Genomic DNA, 18,241 nt, shown 5'->3' on the forward strand with positions numbered 1-18,241 from the left:
AGAAACCAGCACTGAAACAGTGAACAGGTGTTAGCACCTTCCTTGTTCTAGAACCTGTCCTCATTTAAAGTAACAAGAAAGGCACATTGCTTGGTGGATACCCCAGATGGTGCACTGAAGCCAGTGGAAGAAGCCAGGTGTACATTCCTCACTTCTGCCAAAGGGTTACTTACTAGCTCTAGGCCAGCATTTGAAAGACTTACATTAGGAGTCATACAAGAATACTTTCAAATCATCACTATATTATTTAACTGGTTAGAAATTGGAAAAGGCAGCTAAACTCCAAAGCCTGCTGGTAAGACAAACCAACATTTGCAGGTTTGGTGACACCCACACACAGCAGGGAATCCTGTTATTACAGCACCTTGTTTCACACAAGCTCAATGTATTTTGGCTAGAGAGATAAACCACCACCACAGAACTGAAGTCAATACCAATTCTACCCAGAAACAGGGTATGCTGCATATTTTAAGATGCTTTTCCTAGATCTCAGTGATGTTGAATTCCATACAACATCTTGCACAAATGCATGCAGTACACCCCGAGACCTCCAGCAGCCCGTAGCACAGCAGCTTGTGATGCACAAGACAGAGGAAAGCCTAAATACAGCTAGATTTGAACAGCCACCATCAAATTCTATTCTGCAGAATCATATAAGCCTGTAGCTCACACTTCTCTTCTGTTGGGGGCTTACTGATGGACTGTATTATTCATTTAAAAGAATTACAAAGCAGCCTTAACGTTTTTCTTTATTCTTTTTTATTAGGTTTATTATGACTTAGAGTTTCTATTACTCCAGTTGGGTAAACCACATTTGAGAATAAGTTTAACTGCAGGACTTCAGTTTCAGCCAAAATCATTTTTGCATTACTTTATTGTAATATAACTTTAAATTTAACATTTAAAACGTATTTCATTAATAAGCAAGCCAAGCTCAGTAGCTTCAGTGCAGGATGTACTGTATGTAACTTGCCGCACATTCATGTTAGATTGGATGTACATGGAGAAAAGACTGGTCAACTATATGATTCATAAGAGAAAGCAAAAATAAGCACTTCCTTAAAAATCAAACTAAACAGTCTTCAGTGTTTCTTAAACATCAACTTACTTCAGGCTCCAGGAGCAAGTTTTGATACCAGCAGAATTCTGCTCTCCAGAATTACACTTCTACACTGACACAAGAAATAATCTTCAAAGCAAAAGGTACTGAGCTTTAACTTCTGTTTTCTCGAGACAACCTGCTCTCCCACTTACCAGGTCAATATGTGCATTTTGGATTATTCCAGCATGGTTAACAGAGCAAAAAACAATCAGGGCTGAACAGAAAAACAAGTTGCCAAGTATTTAAGGTACGGGCAAAAAAAAATATCCCTGCAATTAGTTTAAGACTGTTTTCTTCTCAAAGAAAAAAAATGGCACAAATCAAAGAAAGCCAAATAAATGCAGTTTTCAGTGGTAGTAGACTGAAGTAATGCTTCAGAGCATTAACGGGATATAACTGCAAGGAAGGGGAGACAGTTTGCAACAGGCTCTGTGTATTTGGGCTAGATCAGAAACAGCGTTAATGGTTCAACCCCTGCATGCAGAACTCTGGTATCAGCATGTTGTTACCCTTACTACACATGAAGTGTTAGAAATTGCAGAGCATAAACATCTCAGTTGTACAAGACAGTTAATGAATAAACAAAACAGATGAATGCTTTCCACATTTGTCTTTTCTGGTCAGGATTCCAACCTGTGACTTTTCATTTTGTGAATCTCCATTTAGGACAGAGAAACTCCTCTATCGACAGCCAAATAAATACTAATGCTTAGATACTTAAAAGTTTCAGTTGCAAATGCAGTCAAATGAATACTAGCTTTATGCAGCTTTAATATTTTACATAAAATAAGTCTTATGAATCATAGTTAATAGCAGTAACTGAAACTAACGTATTCCAAGTCCTTCAGGTGATGTGCAAGTTAAGCTACATAGCACAGGTAGGGAGTTTAGAACAGGTCTTACCATCTTGCTTTGCACAGTTCTTGAACTTGCCCCATAATCTACAGAACCTCTAGCTACAGTGCTGTGCAAATGTTGACATCCTTAAGAGCTCTTCAGTGTCAAGAAATAGGATGGAAGCACCACAGAGCAAGGAAGTTACACTCTTAAGAGTCTTGAATTCTGAGAGTTTTTAAATATATCGTTACTGTCTTGCCTCATCTACCAACCACCAATGAAAGAACATCAGGGCAAAAAGGAGCAAGACTACAGTCAAGCCTGCCTCAAGTAACAAGGAATACAAAGATCAGACTCTATAAGCATGTAAGCAGAAGTCTTGAAGAGCTGTATGTTATGGAGCTCAAGGTGCCGTAACTATTAAGTAGGACACCTGAATTAAGCACTGTGGATCCCAAACGGCTGCATTTCATCCAAGAGGAGTCTATGCTTCCAGTTCACCATATATACCACCTCACTAAACACCCTTTCCCAGCTTGCAAGTCTGGAGCTCCTTGTTTTCTTCCTCCTCCTGTAAGATTCATTTCTTAGGCAGAGATTCAGAGCCCTAAAAGCCATCTCCACCAGAAAAAAAAAAAAAAAAAAAAAAAGACTCCTATCTACATGTAAAAACAGAAGTTCTTTGAGACTGATGTATCCATCCCCATTCAGAAACTGATTTGCAGCCCATCAATCTTGATGCCTATTTCAGTTTTTGACAACACTTACTTTATGGCAGAGTTTGATCCTATGAACGTAAGCTCAACACAAAAAGAAAGCCATTTATCCTTTTTTTAATTCATCCTTACAGCATGTTTATCCAGAAATTCTTTTTTTAAAAATCAACTTCCAGTTTTAAATTATTTTCTTAGCACTCGACAGCACCTGCATGTCACCCCCCATGAAGGAGATGGCATCACAGAGAATCTAAAGTTAGTCCAAGTTCCCACTTGTGACCAGAAGTCTTACTTGTTAGACCATACCCTTCCTCCAACTACTCCCCCTCACTCCCTCTCCTCCCACCCCTCCCCAGCAATGGGCAATTACTTCACAAGAAATGTCAAATGGGATATGGGTGTACACAAAGCCTACCCTTCACTAATACTGAACAGAAAAGCCTACTTTCCAATTACAGGACATCTTCCTCTAAATTTAGGTCAGCACTGGTGCAGTCTGCACTGTGTATGGTTACCACAAGGATAATACCAATAAGTACATATATTTCCTCAAACTGAAGATTTAAAGTCTATGAAGTTAACTGGGGAAGTTTTATATTGCTACTTCAGAGCACTAAACACACAAAGTGAACCCAATAAAGATCCTTGTATTGATTCAATATTAAGTATTAATTGCATGACCATCATAGCACCTCTTTACATTATCACACAATCACCAGAATTATCAACTGCTTTTAAAACTAAAAAGGGTACAGTCCAATATTTATAACTTGCACACTGTTACTATAGAGAAACTAGGTGCATGGTACAGTGCTGCAAAAATGGAAGCCTGCAGTTTTGACAAAGATGCCAAGTCATGTTGTAGACAATTTCAGTCAAACTGGCAATACTGTTTAAGCAAATACTCAACACAGCAGGAAATAAAGGACAAAAAAAGCATTCTATAACCAAATAAACGTCTGAAATTTCCTTTCCCTTTAAGAATACAAGTAAGGTCACTTTTAGCCTTGGAACAGATACATGTTCGCCTATGATGATCTTGCTAACTACTACACAATATCTGATGTCCTCTGCTAAGAATATAGTTTAAGAAAGCCGCAGATACAAGAGGCGTCTAATGTAATACCTAAAATCTTTTTTTTTTTATGGCAAATATTGAATCTGTCTTAAACAGTGAATATGGGAAGATGGCCTCATGTTTCCTTTTCAATAGTACTCTGAGGATCAAGTGGCTTTCAAGCAGCATGGTGGGTTTGAAATTTATGCAGTTTAGATCATTCTGTTGCGTTTATGAGTTGGTGAGTCTGTAATGACATCGCCACACTGGGCTGAGGTACGCTTTCTAGTTCCACCATTGTCCAAGTGGAGTGCCATTTCTTCTGATATGAAAGTGTTCAAATCAACATCATGAAGTCCGTTTCTCCTTCGACTAGCATTGGAACCACTGCTCACGTGAGTAGGAGAGCCTGGGGTACTCGAGCGGACACTTATACTAGCCATTGCACCACTAAGACCTAAGGGAAGAAAAGAAAGAACATTTAGGACATGCGGCCAAGAAAGTAACTTCCTATGTATACAGGGACAACATTTATCTGACTTACTGATACATTACAAGCACTTCATCCTATTATTTGTGCCCCACACACTTACTTGAAGGCCAGGACTCACCCTCCCATCTTTCTGCCATGCCTTCTTAGCTTTTGGTACAAGAGAATAGAGAAGCTAGAAAAGCTCCTTCTTACAGAATTCAAACTGAGTTTATACACCAGATTGTAGCAGCACACAACAGTAAGCACCAGCTCTGTAAGCAGATGACATGCTAGTCAGTGTGAAAATACTCAAAGGAAGGGTAGTCTACTCCATGTGACAGCTTCAACCTAAGCCATTTCTGACACCAAAAGAAACTTTCCCTACTGCTGGAGTTAATTATGAAGTTGACTTAGTCTTGCTTCCTAATCCCCTGAAGTCCTAAAGGAAACTACAGGATGACAGAACAACACAGTCAGGTTTGTAAAGCAACTGATTTAAATAATTTAAGTAAAAACAATTGCAGGGCTGCCATTATTAGCCAACACATTAGTATTCAGAGCACTTAAAGCAGGAAAGCAAGACCACATGTCAATTGACCAAAATTAACTACTGGCAGATCTGCTCCGAAACAGCGTCACAGGCTGCCTGCTATCACCATGCTTTGTAACACTTCAATAATAACCTGAACAGAAGTGAAAACTTCTCACTAATTATCAGATTCTAAAGCCATCTGCAGCAATGGCAGGTTGATACACAAGTCGTGACAGGACAGGTTAGCCAGATTCACTCTACATCACTGTGAAAATAACACTGGACTACAAGATCTACTTTATGTAGAGTATTTTATGTGGAGTATTTTATGCAATGTGCACTAAAAGCTAATAGCTTGTGCTCCCTTAGAGCTTCTGCTCATAATCACAGTGAATGTTCCAATGACTTAGAAGCATGGTTTAAAGTCTAATGAGAATCCTGCAGGGTTTTAACAACATTAAAATTCTTTCATCCAAAATAACAAAGTATTTAAAAAACAGAAGCCCCTTCAATGAAAAAACAGGCCAAAACCAAAAGTTAGTTCTGGTACTCTCAGAATTCAGGCTGAGCTTAAATTTGAAGCCATTAAAATGAGACTCCTATGTAACTGCAAAATAAAGCAAGGCACCCAAACAATGACACAAATGCCCAAACAAAAAGATGTGCGATAGTTAAGCAGGTAAGAAATCACTGCACAATTCAAAGACAGCAGAAAGTTTAATTTCAACTGACACAGCATTAGGAAGAACATTCCATCCTGTACAACTCAATTGGAAAAACAAAACAGTGCACAGAGGGTAGATGTTCCTGATGCTTTCAAACCCAAACATATTTACCAATGGTTCTCCACAGCACTAATCCCTAACAGAATTGCTGTAAACACACAGGTTCAGAACTGTTACTTCCACAACTGACAGTTCACATCACTCTATCAGTCACTGACTATTCTGTACAGCTCATGATCAAGAGACCTCTATTTTTTTACAGAAACTATTCTAAAGCCAAAACTGATCTGTGAGGTGAGAAACCCATTTTTCAGTCATCACTCGAGAACTACATTCTTAACTGTTCTTAAGAAGAGACTTCCAAATACCATACATTGTTTAAAGCTGTAGATACACTTAATTCTGACTTGTATCCACTACACTGCAGCATTCTAACAGACTGAGCATTGCAAGCAATGCCACAGGCAGATATTTACTTCTCAGTATTTAGCTAATACCAAATCACTACAAACTTAGACTCAGAACCAGCATCTCTCTCGGAGACTACTCTGAAGCTTATAAACTTCAATCAAGCTTGGTGTCAAAGGCAGTGAGGTACCTTCAAATCAGCTGCTACAAAGATGAGAATACAATGATACTGTAACATAACAAGTACTTCTAGTTACAGTTTAATTTTCCCATTTCATACTAGATCAGTTAAATATCTGTAGGTCATCATTAGTATGCAAACAGCCTCACCATGGAGTGACAGTTTCGTATTAGTTACTAGCAGTTGCCATATTACATAGCACTATACATCAATCTAATGTCAAATGAGACATTTACATCAATTTAAGACTAGGCAAACTAACACAGAAGAGAAAAAACAAAACATACTGAAACACTGAATTGTCATTTCACATAAGCAATGGCACTGAAGGCAATCAGCAATGTAATCAAAGAGATCTGGTTTTTGTTGACAGAGCTTATTCCAGGATGAATGATCCACAGTTCATTTCTGTCATCATGCAAGAGGAAAATCTCAGAAAACCCATTTATTGAGAATTATTTCAAGTTCTTGGTGTATTCTGAGAGCATTTAAGTTAAGCAGTTAGGTTAGCAGTAATAGATATTACACAGTAAGATGGCATGATGAGCAACATCATTTAACAACTTCACTGTGATTAACAGGACCTAATCACATGCACTTCAGTTTTGCCTACAAAACAGTACCACTTCAATAGCTACTAAGTTGTTTTTACTTATCTCATTACCCCATGATCACTGCTGAAATCTCCCATGGCTTTTTGCAGGAGAAATCTTTAAAAAGCCTTTAAGAAAGGATGCATAGCTGTCCTTTTTTGGGACTTAAATAGGAGGGCATTGTCTGAAAGGTTTTATAGTATTCATTACTTTCTCAGTACCACTATTTTTTCAGTCAAAGTTCTTATGAAATACCACGTGGATGATTTGTGTGAAATTACTGATATCTGAAGGGTGTTTTAGAGCACTTACTGTAACACTAATAGCAAAAGTTACAGTACAGAAAGGATATTAGTTAGGTAACATTGGTTACAATTAAGTACTTACTCTCCAAGCTTATCAAATCACTAGAATGCTTGGCTAAACACGCATGTTTCATGGAGAATGAAATGTTCAGGATAAATAAATGTGTTTTAGAGTTGGCAGTTTTATTTACACTAACCTAACTGAAGCTTCATAAACCACAACCTGTTTCTTCTGCACTGTAGCCATGTCCACAATGACTTTAGTATAGTCATAGCATGAACAACTGTTTCCAGATGTTTTGACCAGCAAGGATTAAAAGGAATATTCATTCACACTTAAAGTATGACCAAAGCAAGAATTAGTTAACTTCACCAAAATCCTTCTCACTACCACATTCTGTCAAATTACTGTTACACAAGTTCCAGCAATACAATAACAACCCCATGATATGTATACACACAATCTTCATGTCAAATTTAATCCTATCCAACTCATCTAAGCTCTGCTCTCCCATGGTCTCTGTCAGTTGTTTCCTTCTCCACTTTTTAATACTGATTTGTAATATAAAACAGATGGTAAGACAAGACAAAACCTCATGGAGATTTAGAATCTCTATGAGTCAAGCCACATACTTCCATATGGCAAAGTAAGGGGACTGAATCAATGCCATGTCAACACTCAACCTACCAAGCTAAAACTCTTGTGTTTCTACACTGAGCTCTTGTCTACCAATGCATCCCTTTAAGTAGGTATACTGAAGTACAAGGCTTCTCAGTATTGCCTTCCTGAGATGCTGCTCCCCACAAATACAGGGCATTTTCTCCCACAGTTCTGGAAAAGTGGTTTTTAGAGTATAGGTCCCACACTGCATATACATCTGACAGAGTCTCAATCCCACACTGGAAGATCAAAGTATCATTTAGTCTGCAGGACAACCAGCACCTTCATGCAGCCTTGGAGGCAGACAGCATCCTACCTATTAGTAAGGCAGAAAGTGATCTGACAGTCATAATGTCTAGAAGTTGACACGTACCAGATCAATTTGATGTAACCTTTGTTTGAAAACTCTTCTCTCACAGATGCACATTGAGGAAGATGCATTTATGTCTACACTGACTGCTTTTCTTTCTGGGGTTGGATGAGAACTGCAAACTCATGTTTGAGGAGTCGAACAATAGTAGTATTTTATCTTTCTCACTTCCAGGAATGCACATCACTTGTATCTCTAAGAAAAATCCACTTGAGCTTCAGGGTACGACAGCATACTTTAACTACTTCCCAAATTTTAAGTGCTGAGTAAAGCTTCTAACAGTGAGTTTCAAGTGAGATTATATTTCAAAGAGTGCCCTCCAGCACACCAATAATGCAAAGCTGCCATCAAGGGCAAACAGTTTTACTTTCCAGTTTACAAAATTCATTCTTTGGTACCCAGAAGTTACACTAAAGGAGTTCAGTAACAGATGCACACAGTAGAAGTGCTGTAACAGAAACAAAAGGAAGCTCGCTGTAGATCCCCCCACCAAGTTCATACAGCTCTTCTTGATCATTCTGCTTTTAAAAACAGGAGAGTAAAGTTTACCTTTATATAAATAATACCACAAAACTAAGTTTGGGGTTCAAAATGACTAGCTTCCATCAAGAAAGCAGTTTAATCACCTTGCTGAGTTATAATACATGCCAAAGAATGCAAGAGAAGTTTAAAATTGCAGTTTTAGGAAGGTATGCGGATGCAGCAAATGGTTTTCAAGATTCAATTACAGATACTCTAGAGTTTTATTTTAAGGAATACACCTAGAGCTGCACACAACTTGCCAGGAAGTATAAATTAACTACATCACTATACAGCTTCTTCTCTAAGTTTTCAGATTTAAAACCAAATATTGAGATTAAAGTACAATACTTCCTCTCTAAGTAGTAAGATCAGCAAACTGAAGGATCTTGGCCTTCAGTCATGTCACTATCCCTTTCTGAGCAGCAGCAATAAGCCACATTAAGGAGCTTCAGAGCTTTATTCTATACTTTAAACTCATATCCATTTCACTAACCACAGCACATTAAGCAGCAAGTTTCAGTATTGCCCCTAACTCTGACCCAGCCCGTCCATGTCACTAATAGAGGAATCCTCTTCCATAGAAAGCCTTCTAGCACAAAATGCTGCTTTTACACCCCAGTCAAAAATTCCACTTACAGCCCTATTCCTGAACACTTGCTGAAGCTGCTACTCACTACGTTTGCTCACAACATCTAGACATAGCGCACCACTTCAACAGCCTGCCAAGGATGCAAATACACAGCCCTAAATTAATGTACAAAAGTCATTTGCAGGTTTAAAAAAAAAAAAAAGCAGTCCTAAAGTGACCAACAATAAACAGGAACAAACACTGGGAGATTTTATCATCACTTCCTCAGTGTTAAAGGGCAAGAAGGACATGGAAGGCAACAAATTGTAGGTACTAGCCTAAAAACAGTCACGGGGCCCTACACAAGTCTAGTGACTGAAGGAGGAATACAAAAAGCATGTGCCATATCAGACTGAAACTGATATCACAAGAAACTAATCCAGAAGGTGACTGACACATAACCCTGTCCACCAGCTGATTAAGGGGAAGAGCACATTTCTAGCCCCTCCCACAGTACTATCAGAGCAAACCTCCTACCCTGCTCATGAACCTTATTCCTCTCATATTCCAAACTTTATACCCAGAAGTTCCACTTCACACACTGCAAAATGACTTCCATGAACCACCACGATATTATACAGAGGTTGAAAAACAAGGACACAAAAATAACTTCAGTGAATACCCAACAACAACTCTCCTCAAAAGTGCTCCATGTTTAAGTGACTTGGTAAGCTTTTACTTAAAGCAAACTGCACAGGGTTTAACTATAAAAAAACCAACAAAACTTCCCTTCTGATACTAAAGTCTGCTTATCATTCTGTATTACATGAGAGTTAGCTTTTGCAGCTGTCCTCCTCATGCAATCCGCTTAACCTACTGAATAAACAATACTGGTACACAGAGTTCTCTAATCACCTTCCAATACGACAAGGAAAACTGCCAAAAAACCATGGTCAGGTGTAAGCATGGTTCATTGAAATGGCAACAGAGCAGCCAATAACACTGTCTAAGCAATAGCCTAATTCTGGTAACAATGTAGGGCTTACCTTGAAAAACTGCCATAGCAAAGACCACATTTTAAGGAATGTACTTAACTACCTAAATCCTACTCCCCATCAGAAGTAATATGATAAAATTAATTTTTTTCCACAGATATTCCTAGACAGTTTTATCTTTACGTCTTCACAATCAGTCCATTATGAGCTCAAAGTATCTGCTACCCTTTGGAAATGTTATAAAGCATAATAAAATCTAAAGGTGAACTGATTATTTGCACCTCAGGACCATTTTATCACTTGCTGGACTGAAGTTCAAAGCAGAATTAGCTCCTGATCATTCATAACTTTTTAAAAGCTATACCACCACTGCTGACAACAGCAAGGAAGTTCATTATGAATCAACTCGGAGTATATTTTTAAGAAGTGAACCAGGAATGAGAGCTGAGCAGGACTCCTGCAGTGAGGGGAACCTACAACATCCCTCTCCATGGCACTTGCTGGAGCACAATACCTCTTTATTATCCTTGCACCAAAAAACAAGGGCACTAAGAGGATCCCCAAAGATACATTGTTAATTCCTTCTTCCTGTACCCCATATAAATCTGTATTACTACACTACTAGTCAAAACTTAACATTTCACTAGTTGCAAGCATAGTAATATCATTTCCCAAGAATTCTATTTAAGCATTGATACAAATATTCTGCAGCTGTGAACTCTTTTCACAATACACCTCATTCATAATACTTGACCATGCAACTTTTAGTAGCTACCAAGTCTTCCACATACAGAAAGCTCTTAGGGAATTAGGTAGACACCTTCAACTGGAACATCAAGTACATCACATACAGATATAAGTGACCAAACTCCAAAGCATAAGACATGCTTTATAAACTCCCACCCAGTTTTAACCAAGTAGTATTGAAAAATTACTGTTACCATGCAGAGCTATGGCTTCACGGAAGGGTTGCAAATCAGTCTCTACAGATGAGCTAGTTTCTGTTGAAGTAGCTCGATTAGGGGATACTACAGTCAGTCTTGGAGGAGCTCTAGAATTTCTTGGAGGAGGAACTTTTCCACATAGGAAGCTGATCAAGTCTTCTCTACGAATAGTTCTTCTGCGTTTTTTAACCCAAGCTAACACATCCTTATTCCGACGCTGATAGCCAATCTGAATTCCTACATCAAAGCTTCGCTGATGGGCATCCACACTTTCTGCAAGAAGACAGAAAAGTATTCTTAGTAAATAATGCAGATGGAACAAAACATACAGTATGATACACCATTGACATGACTTTCAGTCAAGAGAAATAAGCATGTCTTCTACGGGTTACTGTAATACAGTAGCAAGTTTGCTAGCAGTGAAAATGAGTTATTAAAACTAAGAAATATTAATTAAAACAAGTTAATTAGTTCCCCTTCCTCCCCCTCTCCATCTTTACAAGTCAGAATGTTAGACTCCTCAGCAATAGCATTTATTTGCTATACCCGAGGTTAACACTAGAGCACAATGAAACCACACTGTATTAACATTAGAAACCATCCTTTGGGCTGGTCAGTCTGAGACTTCAATCAGCAGGCATGCATCTGCTTAACAAACTTTCTGCGCACTCCTAAAACATATCAGCAGAGTTAGGAAATTGCACAGAAAAGAATCAACTGATTTTCTTGATGCTAACAGATGGGCAATTTTCAGAAGAATATCTCCCATTTTAGAGATATTCTTTACTCAAGTATGCTCATCTTGTTTACCATGAAAACCACTGCCATGTTAGCTCTCACTACATTCAATGCTAAAATAGCACCCACTACAACTCAATTCATTTGACTTCCAGATTTGTTTTTAAACTTAAAGACAGAAGAAACTGCTTTGGAACTCTTCCCTTACTAATGAAGTCCAACATAAAAGCCATTTCCTCAAAACAGTATTGAGATTTATGAACAGCTGTCTCAGATATTGGTTTACAGGTAAACAGTGATATACCATCTAATCTATTTCTTACACAGAAGAACAAGAATAACCACTTATTAATCTTGGACATTATTTTAAGGCACCACTGGATGGCCCATAAAGGAGTGCTAGAAAACTACCAAGTAGCTATATTTCAAATGCAGCACAACTTACCAAGGAAATATCAGATCATTTCATTGGAAACCACACAAAGTATATTCAGTACAATAACATTACCTTCATGCACTCTCTAGAATACTTTCCTAAGCTGCTTTGCAATCAAAAGACTGAAAGATCTACAACAGCTAACTCCTGTCAAAGCAATGGCAACTCAACAGATTCCTCCAGCCATTTTAACTCTGTACTATCTCTGACTTCAATGCAGTAGGGCAACAACTACCCAAACACCTCAAATCTAGTCTGGAGGCTGATCACAGCCCTTTAATCCCTTCCTGAAATATCTTGAGAAAGTCCTGAGAGATGAAGAACCCAGCTCTACATCAACAGGCCTGTGCTCCTTGGATCCAAGAACACTTGACAAAGGGCTAACTGAGGTCGATTATGAGGACAACCACTGTCAACATACTCCAGGCATATTTAAAGCATCATTACCTTAGGAAAGATCAGGCATTAAAACCTACAACTGTTTTGTTTACAAAGACTGACAAGATGTACACGCAGTACAGTTACCTCCATTTCACAATTACAAACATTATTCGATAAATAAGGTAAATTATGGGCTCAGAAAAAATCAGACTAAAATCCTACCTTACAAACCAAATATTCAGTTATTTAAGTAGAAATCCACATCCCAGATCTTCTAGCTGTGGTATAATAATGAACTTTATTTTGAAGAAAATGCTAATATACATGAACTTGGCCCTACACGCTGCTTCCTACATTGCTCCCATTAAAGGCTTCGATATATTGAAGTCACCAAAGCAGAAACCAGATGGGGTAAGGGGAAGTTGGCAACATTTGGCTCACAGCACCCAGCATTTCAATGTTTTGTCAAAATTCCTTTGACATAACTATTACTGAATGTGTGAGGAAGCCAGAGGAGGTTTTTAAAGAGTAATTTTGTTTAATACTCAAGGCAAACTCACATTAATGGACTCTTTACTTGCAATGGTCTAGATGACCCTAGGCATGTTCTTCCACCTTCTAAGGGGATTCACATGGAATCAAGTGAGGACTGGAAAAAAGACTGTAGTTTTGAGTAACCAAGCACTTCAGTCTGTTTAAGAGAGGTTTCAGATGCTCCTTACTGAAGTATTACACGATACCTGCCTGAAAATGCTTCCTACTTGAATTCTAGTTTCCCTAAGCAATGAGAAACTACATATTCTTCCCTTAAGCGTATTATAGCAGAAAAAAATAGGACTCATTTAACTTCATTACCTTTAACACAAATCATTTAAGCAAAAATTAAGCAGCCTTTGACTCTGTAGCAAGGACACTGGAAAGGACATCATCATTTGCAACTAACTAATAATTCTAGACAATTTACTACCCACTGCTCCTCTAGCACCATGCTCAAGACACTATGGAGCCAGTCCATGTTTGAGCAGCCCTCTCCGTCATGAAGAGCATCTACCCCATAACATAATGGGTTGCCCCTTTACACAACTAACAGCACATACAGAGTATTCATACACACCTCTTGCAAGATAGATCTTTGCTAGTGAAAATTATTTATCTACAGTTCCTTTTTGCGTCCTCCACACCCCTCAAAAACCCGATAAGCCAAAAACATGCTAAGTTCAAGCAAATCCCAAAAGCCAGGAAAATAAAGACAAAGAAAAACCTGCAAGGTGTAGTACAAGCCATGCTGTACAGAACAAGGAAAACACTCTCAGAACTATAAGAAAAACAACAATTTGAAACTCAAGAGTGCATCTTTCTTCCTAGTAAGGGAAGGCACTAATAACAGGATTCTCACTTGCCAAATTCATCCACTGCTCATACAAAACCAATGGACAATCCTTCTGAAGCAAAGAATTCTTGTACCAAAGGAAAGAACAGCAACCTTCAGAAACAGATCTTGATAGACCAAGTCAAACAGCACAGCCATAAGCACAAGGGGCACTCACCAAAGCTTTGGCTAAGACCATTCTCTTACCATCACCCTAATGAGAGGGAACAACACTCAGATGCTTAAAATAAAGTGGGAGACTTGCAAGGCTTACTCAAAAGCCTCACTGCCACAAGAACAAAGTTTTGCTCTTTAAAAATAACATTTATGTGCAGTTTTTTTTTGCAAGCACTAAACCCAACTTACACTTCAGTGAAAAGCACACACATTATACCCACACCATAGTCTTTAACACGCCATAAAATAAAAGCTACATAGGACACTTTGAGTCCCTCAGAAGCTCTTGCACTCTTCCCCTGAATCATAAGAACAACCCCTGTCGAGGGTCTCAAACCAAAACAGCTTTTAACTTGTTAGTCACTGACATGAGGAAACAGAAAAGATTCAACTGCTGTCAGCTAAAATGGCACAGGGAAAACTCTCAAGATTCAGGAAGCAGTCTCGGGTTAGATTTTATCACGGTGAATAAGAGACATTAACAGGCCCTGCTTATGAGTAAGCCGGGGGCAGGAGGCCGAGCGGGCCCGGCTCAGCGGGAGGGCCGCGGGCAGCAGCCCCTTACCTTTGTAGAGGTTGGTGACCGCAGTGGCCGCGTTCTGGAAAGGGACCCAAAGGGAGAGCCCCGGCTGCTGGCACACCCGGTCTGCAGGGAGGGAAGGACACACGCTGTTTATTTTGGAGTCTCTAACTCCGAACGGCCATGTTAGGTTTCGCCATTTTGTTCCACCTTCCGAGGGCGGCTCGGCAGCGGGACCGGGAAGGGCGGCCGGCTGTAGGGCCGGGCCCGGCTGCTTCTCCCGCGGCCGCACATGGAAGCGCCGAGCTCTGCCCCCCGCCCGCAGCCCCCGTCGCACAATGGGGCCGGCTCCGCACTTCGCCATTTTGTCGGCGCTTCTTCCCCGGGCTGGGCGGCAGCCGCCGCCGGCAGAGCCGCCCGTCCCTCCCCGCCCCGCCCGCCCCCGGAGCCCGAGCTTCAAGCTTCACCTCCGCGGGGCTCACCCCGCCGCCCTGTCCCCCCCCAAGGCGGCTGTTCCGCCGGAGCGCCCGGAAAGGCCCCGCGCCACCATCCCGGGCCGAGCGCTCCGCAGGCGGCCGCGAAGGGCGACGTTCCTTGGCCGCAGCCGCCCTCACGCCATTTTGTTTTCCCGTCCGCCTCCATGGACGGGCGCGGAGCCCCCGGGCCGGAAGGGCCGCTCCTCCCCTTGTCTCCGGGCCGTCTCACCGCCACATCCCCTTTGTGGGGCCGCGGCCCCGCTCCCACCCCGCACCGCAGCCCCCAAGTCGAGCCCCATCGTCCACCCCCACCCTAACCGTCCCCCCCCGATTCCAGCCGCTCACCCTTGTACAGCTGGGCCACGGCGGTGGCCGAGTTCTGGAAGAGATGCCACAGTTTCTGCTGTTTGTGTTCGGGCTGCGCCGCCGCCTCGTCCTGCAGCTCCGGCGCCAGCGCCTCCTCCTGCTCGGCCTCGGCGAGACACTGCCGCTCCCACTTGCTGAACCAGTGCTCGGGCCCGTGTTCCTGGATTTCTGCCTCCCCTTCCTCCTTCTTGTCCTCCATCCTCCGACCGGCTCCGCGACCCTTCCGCCTCCTCGAAGGTCCGGCCCCGCCGAACAGCCGCACCGATCTCTTTTTCTTCTTCCTCCTCCTCCGGCCCAGCCCTACCTTACCCCCATGCTGCCGGGCCCAGCCGGCTCGTGCCCCAGCTCCAAACACACTGAGCGACGGCGCCGCCCCGAGCGCAATAAAAGCCCGGCGGAGCCGCCCGGGAACGCGCAGCCGCCCAACTCCACCCCGTAGCGCCATTGGACGCCCCGACCCCGGCACCGCCGGTTTGAACGACGGCTCTGCACGTTACTGGTTCATACTCATGTCAATCAAACTCAACGTCACTAAAGGGGCGGGGCTGAGCGGCAGATGGCTTGTGTCGTCATCGACTCGTGCGCAGACGTTGCCGGCCGCGCGGCGCATGCGCACTGCCCTCCCCCGCCGCCTCGTCGCGCCCTCTCCCCTCCCCTTGATGTGAGGCCCGGCCCGGGAAGGTCCCGCCCGCCGCGGTGCCTTGAGCCTGAGGCGGAGACGCGGCTGCGCGGGCGGTGTGGGGGTTTGCTGCTCTCCTATATCGACTTTGGGGCGGAGTAAGGTGCTGCCCCGCCTCGGGTTTCCCCCCTCTTTAGCTGAAGACCGTAAGCGTCAGCAGGCCGCGTCCCGTCCCGCTGGAGAGGCCCGGTGTGAAGATGGCCGCCAGCCGAGCGGGTCGACGTGCATCAAGGCCCAGCAGGCCCGTGTGGGCCGACAGGGATGTGTGGAGCACTCGTACCATTCTGACTCTTTTCCTGCGGTTTTTATATTCTTACTTGTCGTTTACTTTGTATCAGAAGGCATTCTGACAGATGGACGTGACAGAATTCCTTTGTGCCTGCTTTAAACACGAATTCAGAGCGCGTTATAATCTCTTCAGAACACATGCTTGTGTCTAACTGCTCCAGCCGTGTTACTTTAAGTCAAAGCAAATGTTCAGGACAAGCCGTGGCTCGTAACAGATGTTGCTGTGTGAGCAGACGTGGTGTTTCCCGCTGTCCGTGCCCCCCCTGTGAAATACCTGCGGCTCCACAAATAACTGGCTCCAAGCACAGAGCATCTGATGCAGTCAATGCCCTTGTGTGCTGAGAGCAGGGAACCTCCTGTCCATGGTCATGAGCCAGCACATAGCTCTGAGGGCACGGCCGGGCTCTGGCTGCAGCACAGCGCAGCACTGTGGGAGCTGTAGTTTCTCAGGGCTACAAGGGAACCGCAGGCTGTGCTGCAATGTATGAGGAGCAGTTGGTGAGGAAATTTTCTCAGCCCAGCGAGGAGAGCTGGGGGAAGATGACTGTGTGTGTGTCAGAGCAAGGAAGGACGATGACTTCAGCAGGCAGCCTGTTGAGGAACGAGCAGTGAGGCAGCACTGCAGAGTGTTCTGCAGCAGAAGGCCTGTCAATAAGTGGTGACTGCTGGCATCCTGGGAGTCTCCTCGAGTCTCACGTGTGTCTGAGATGAGGGTGACAGTGGATTCGAGTGACGGGTAAGAGAAAATGACTGTAGCGATTCAGTTCCTACAGAGCTCCCATCCTCTCCTTTCACCCCAAAGAGAGAAGAGATTTACACCTCAATTTGTACCTCAAATAAACTCTTAGGCCAAGAGGGAAACTGAGCTTGTTGCTGTATCGTAATTTTAGCACAAGCATGATACCAGTTCAAGTATGTAATTCTCTATTCTAGAGCTGAAGATGCTGATATAAGCTAGATATCAATAGATACATAATTTACTGTCCTGCTAGCTGTAGCTTGATTATTTAACTGTTTGGGTTTGGTTTTGTTCTAAAGCAGCCCTGAATTAGGAGTCCACTGAGTCAGTGTTATTTGACAGCTACAATGTAAGTTAGCTCTGCAATTCTCTGTAACTGGAATTTCTAATGGCGTTGCTGTCAGCTCCACCAGTTACAAGAATCTTTCCTCAGTTTCTTCTGTACTCGTCTTGTGAGCAGGACAATGCACTCTGAGAGTATTGGCCAATATCAAGGTCCTTTATGTTTCTAGAGATGCTTGAAGTGGAATTAATGTAGGTTTATATCATTTTGTTCCTAAGACATGCAATTTAATTTATGGGTCAGGCTGAATTGTGATAAAAAACAAACATCCTCGTATTGCTTTATGGCCAGTCTTCACATGCCAAGCAAACGCACACATACAGAAGCATGGATGTTGTCTTCCATTCTAGGTATGGCTCTGTCGAGTCCTTGGTTAGGATTAAGAACTTCATCAGGTTTAGGAATAGTCCTAAGTGTGAGTTATGGGGTCTTTGTGAATGTACAAAGGTAGCATTTAAAGGAAGGGAATAATTAATAAACAAACAGATTAAATATTGGCAATCTATGAAATTGGTTTGTAAATCATGCATTACCAGTAGGCTGTTAAGTATATACTATGCTGGGACAGATTTTTCTCCTGTGAAACTGCTTTAAGGAAAACAAAAAGTGAAACTATGCTCTCTATTGAATAGGATTTCTTATAAGCTCCCTATAACTTGGAAATGCTCATTCTATACATTCTTAAATGATTTAAATATTGAAAGACATCAAATAGGAATGGCTGATGAGATTGCGTTCATG

The 18,241-nt window shown here is 42.1% G+C and overlaps 1 protein-coding gene across 2 annotated transcripts; it reads right to left on the reverse strand.

Annotated features, from left to right (window-relative positions):
• Nucleotides 1-742: 742 nt before the first annotated feature.
• HAPSTR1 (HUWE1 associated protein modifying stress responses) lies at nt 743-15,809 on the reverse strand. Of its 2 annotated transcripts, XM_015877135.3 has the most exons (4): nt 15,431-15,809; nt 14,655-14,735; nt 10,986-11,261; nt 743-4,169 (listed from the first exon to the last, which is right to left on the reverse strand). In XM_015877135.3, exons 1-4 carry the CDS (start codon nt 15,648-15,650, stop codon nt 3,925-3,927), a joined length of 822 nt encoding a protein of 273 aa, XP_015732621.1. In that variant the 5' UTR covers nt 15,651-15,809; the 3' UTR covers nt 743-3,924. The 2 variants fall into 2 exon arrangements, with proteins under 2 accessions (XP_015732621.1, XP_085370889.1); XM_085514763.1 differs by lacking the exon at nt 14,655-14,735.
• Between the last annotated feature and the right edge of the window lie 2,432 nt (nt 15,810-18,241).

The sequence above is a fragment of the Coturnix japonica genome, chromosome 13, assembly GCF_054131305.1.
Source record: "Coturnix japonica strain WE chromosome 13, WE-NBRP24, whole genome shotgun sequence".
NCBI lineage: Eukaryota > Metazoa > Chordata > Aves > Galliformes > Phasianidae > Coturnix > Coturnix japonica.

What these genes read in the sequence shown, in the direction of transcription:
- HAPSTR1 (XM_015877135.3), bottom strand. Translation starts at nt 15,650, where the DNA reads ATGGAGGACAAGAAGGAGGAAGGGGAGGCAGAAATCCAGGAACACGGG. An exon ending in GGTCACCAACCTCTACAAAG is followed by an intron (nt 11,262 to 14,654) that starts GTAAGGGGCTGC and finishes GTCTTCTTGCAG; the next exon opens with AAAGTGTGGATGCCCATCAG. An exon ending in TGAAGCCATAGCTCTGCATG is followed by an intron (nt 4,170 to 10,985) that starts GTAACAGTAATT and finishes TTCTTCCCTTAG; the next exon opens with GTCTTAGTGGTGCAATGGCT.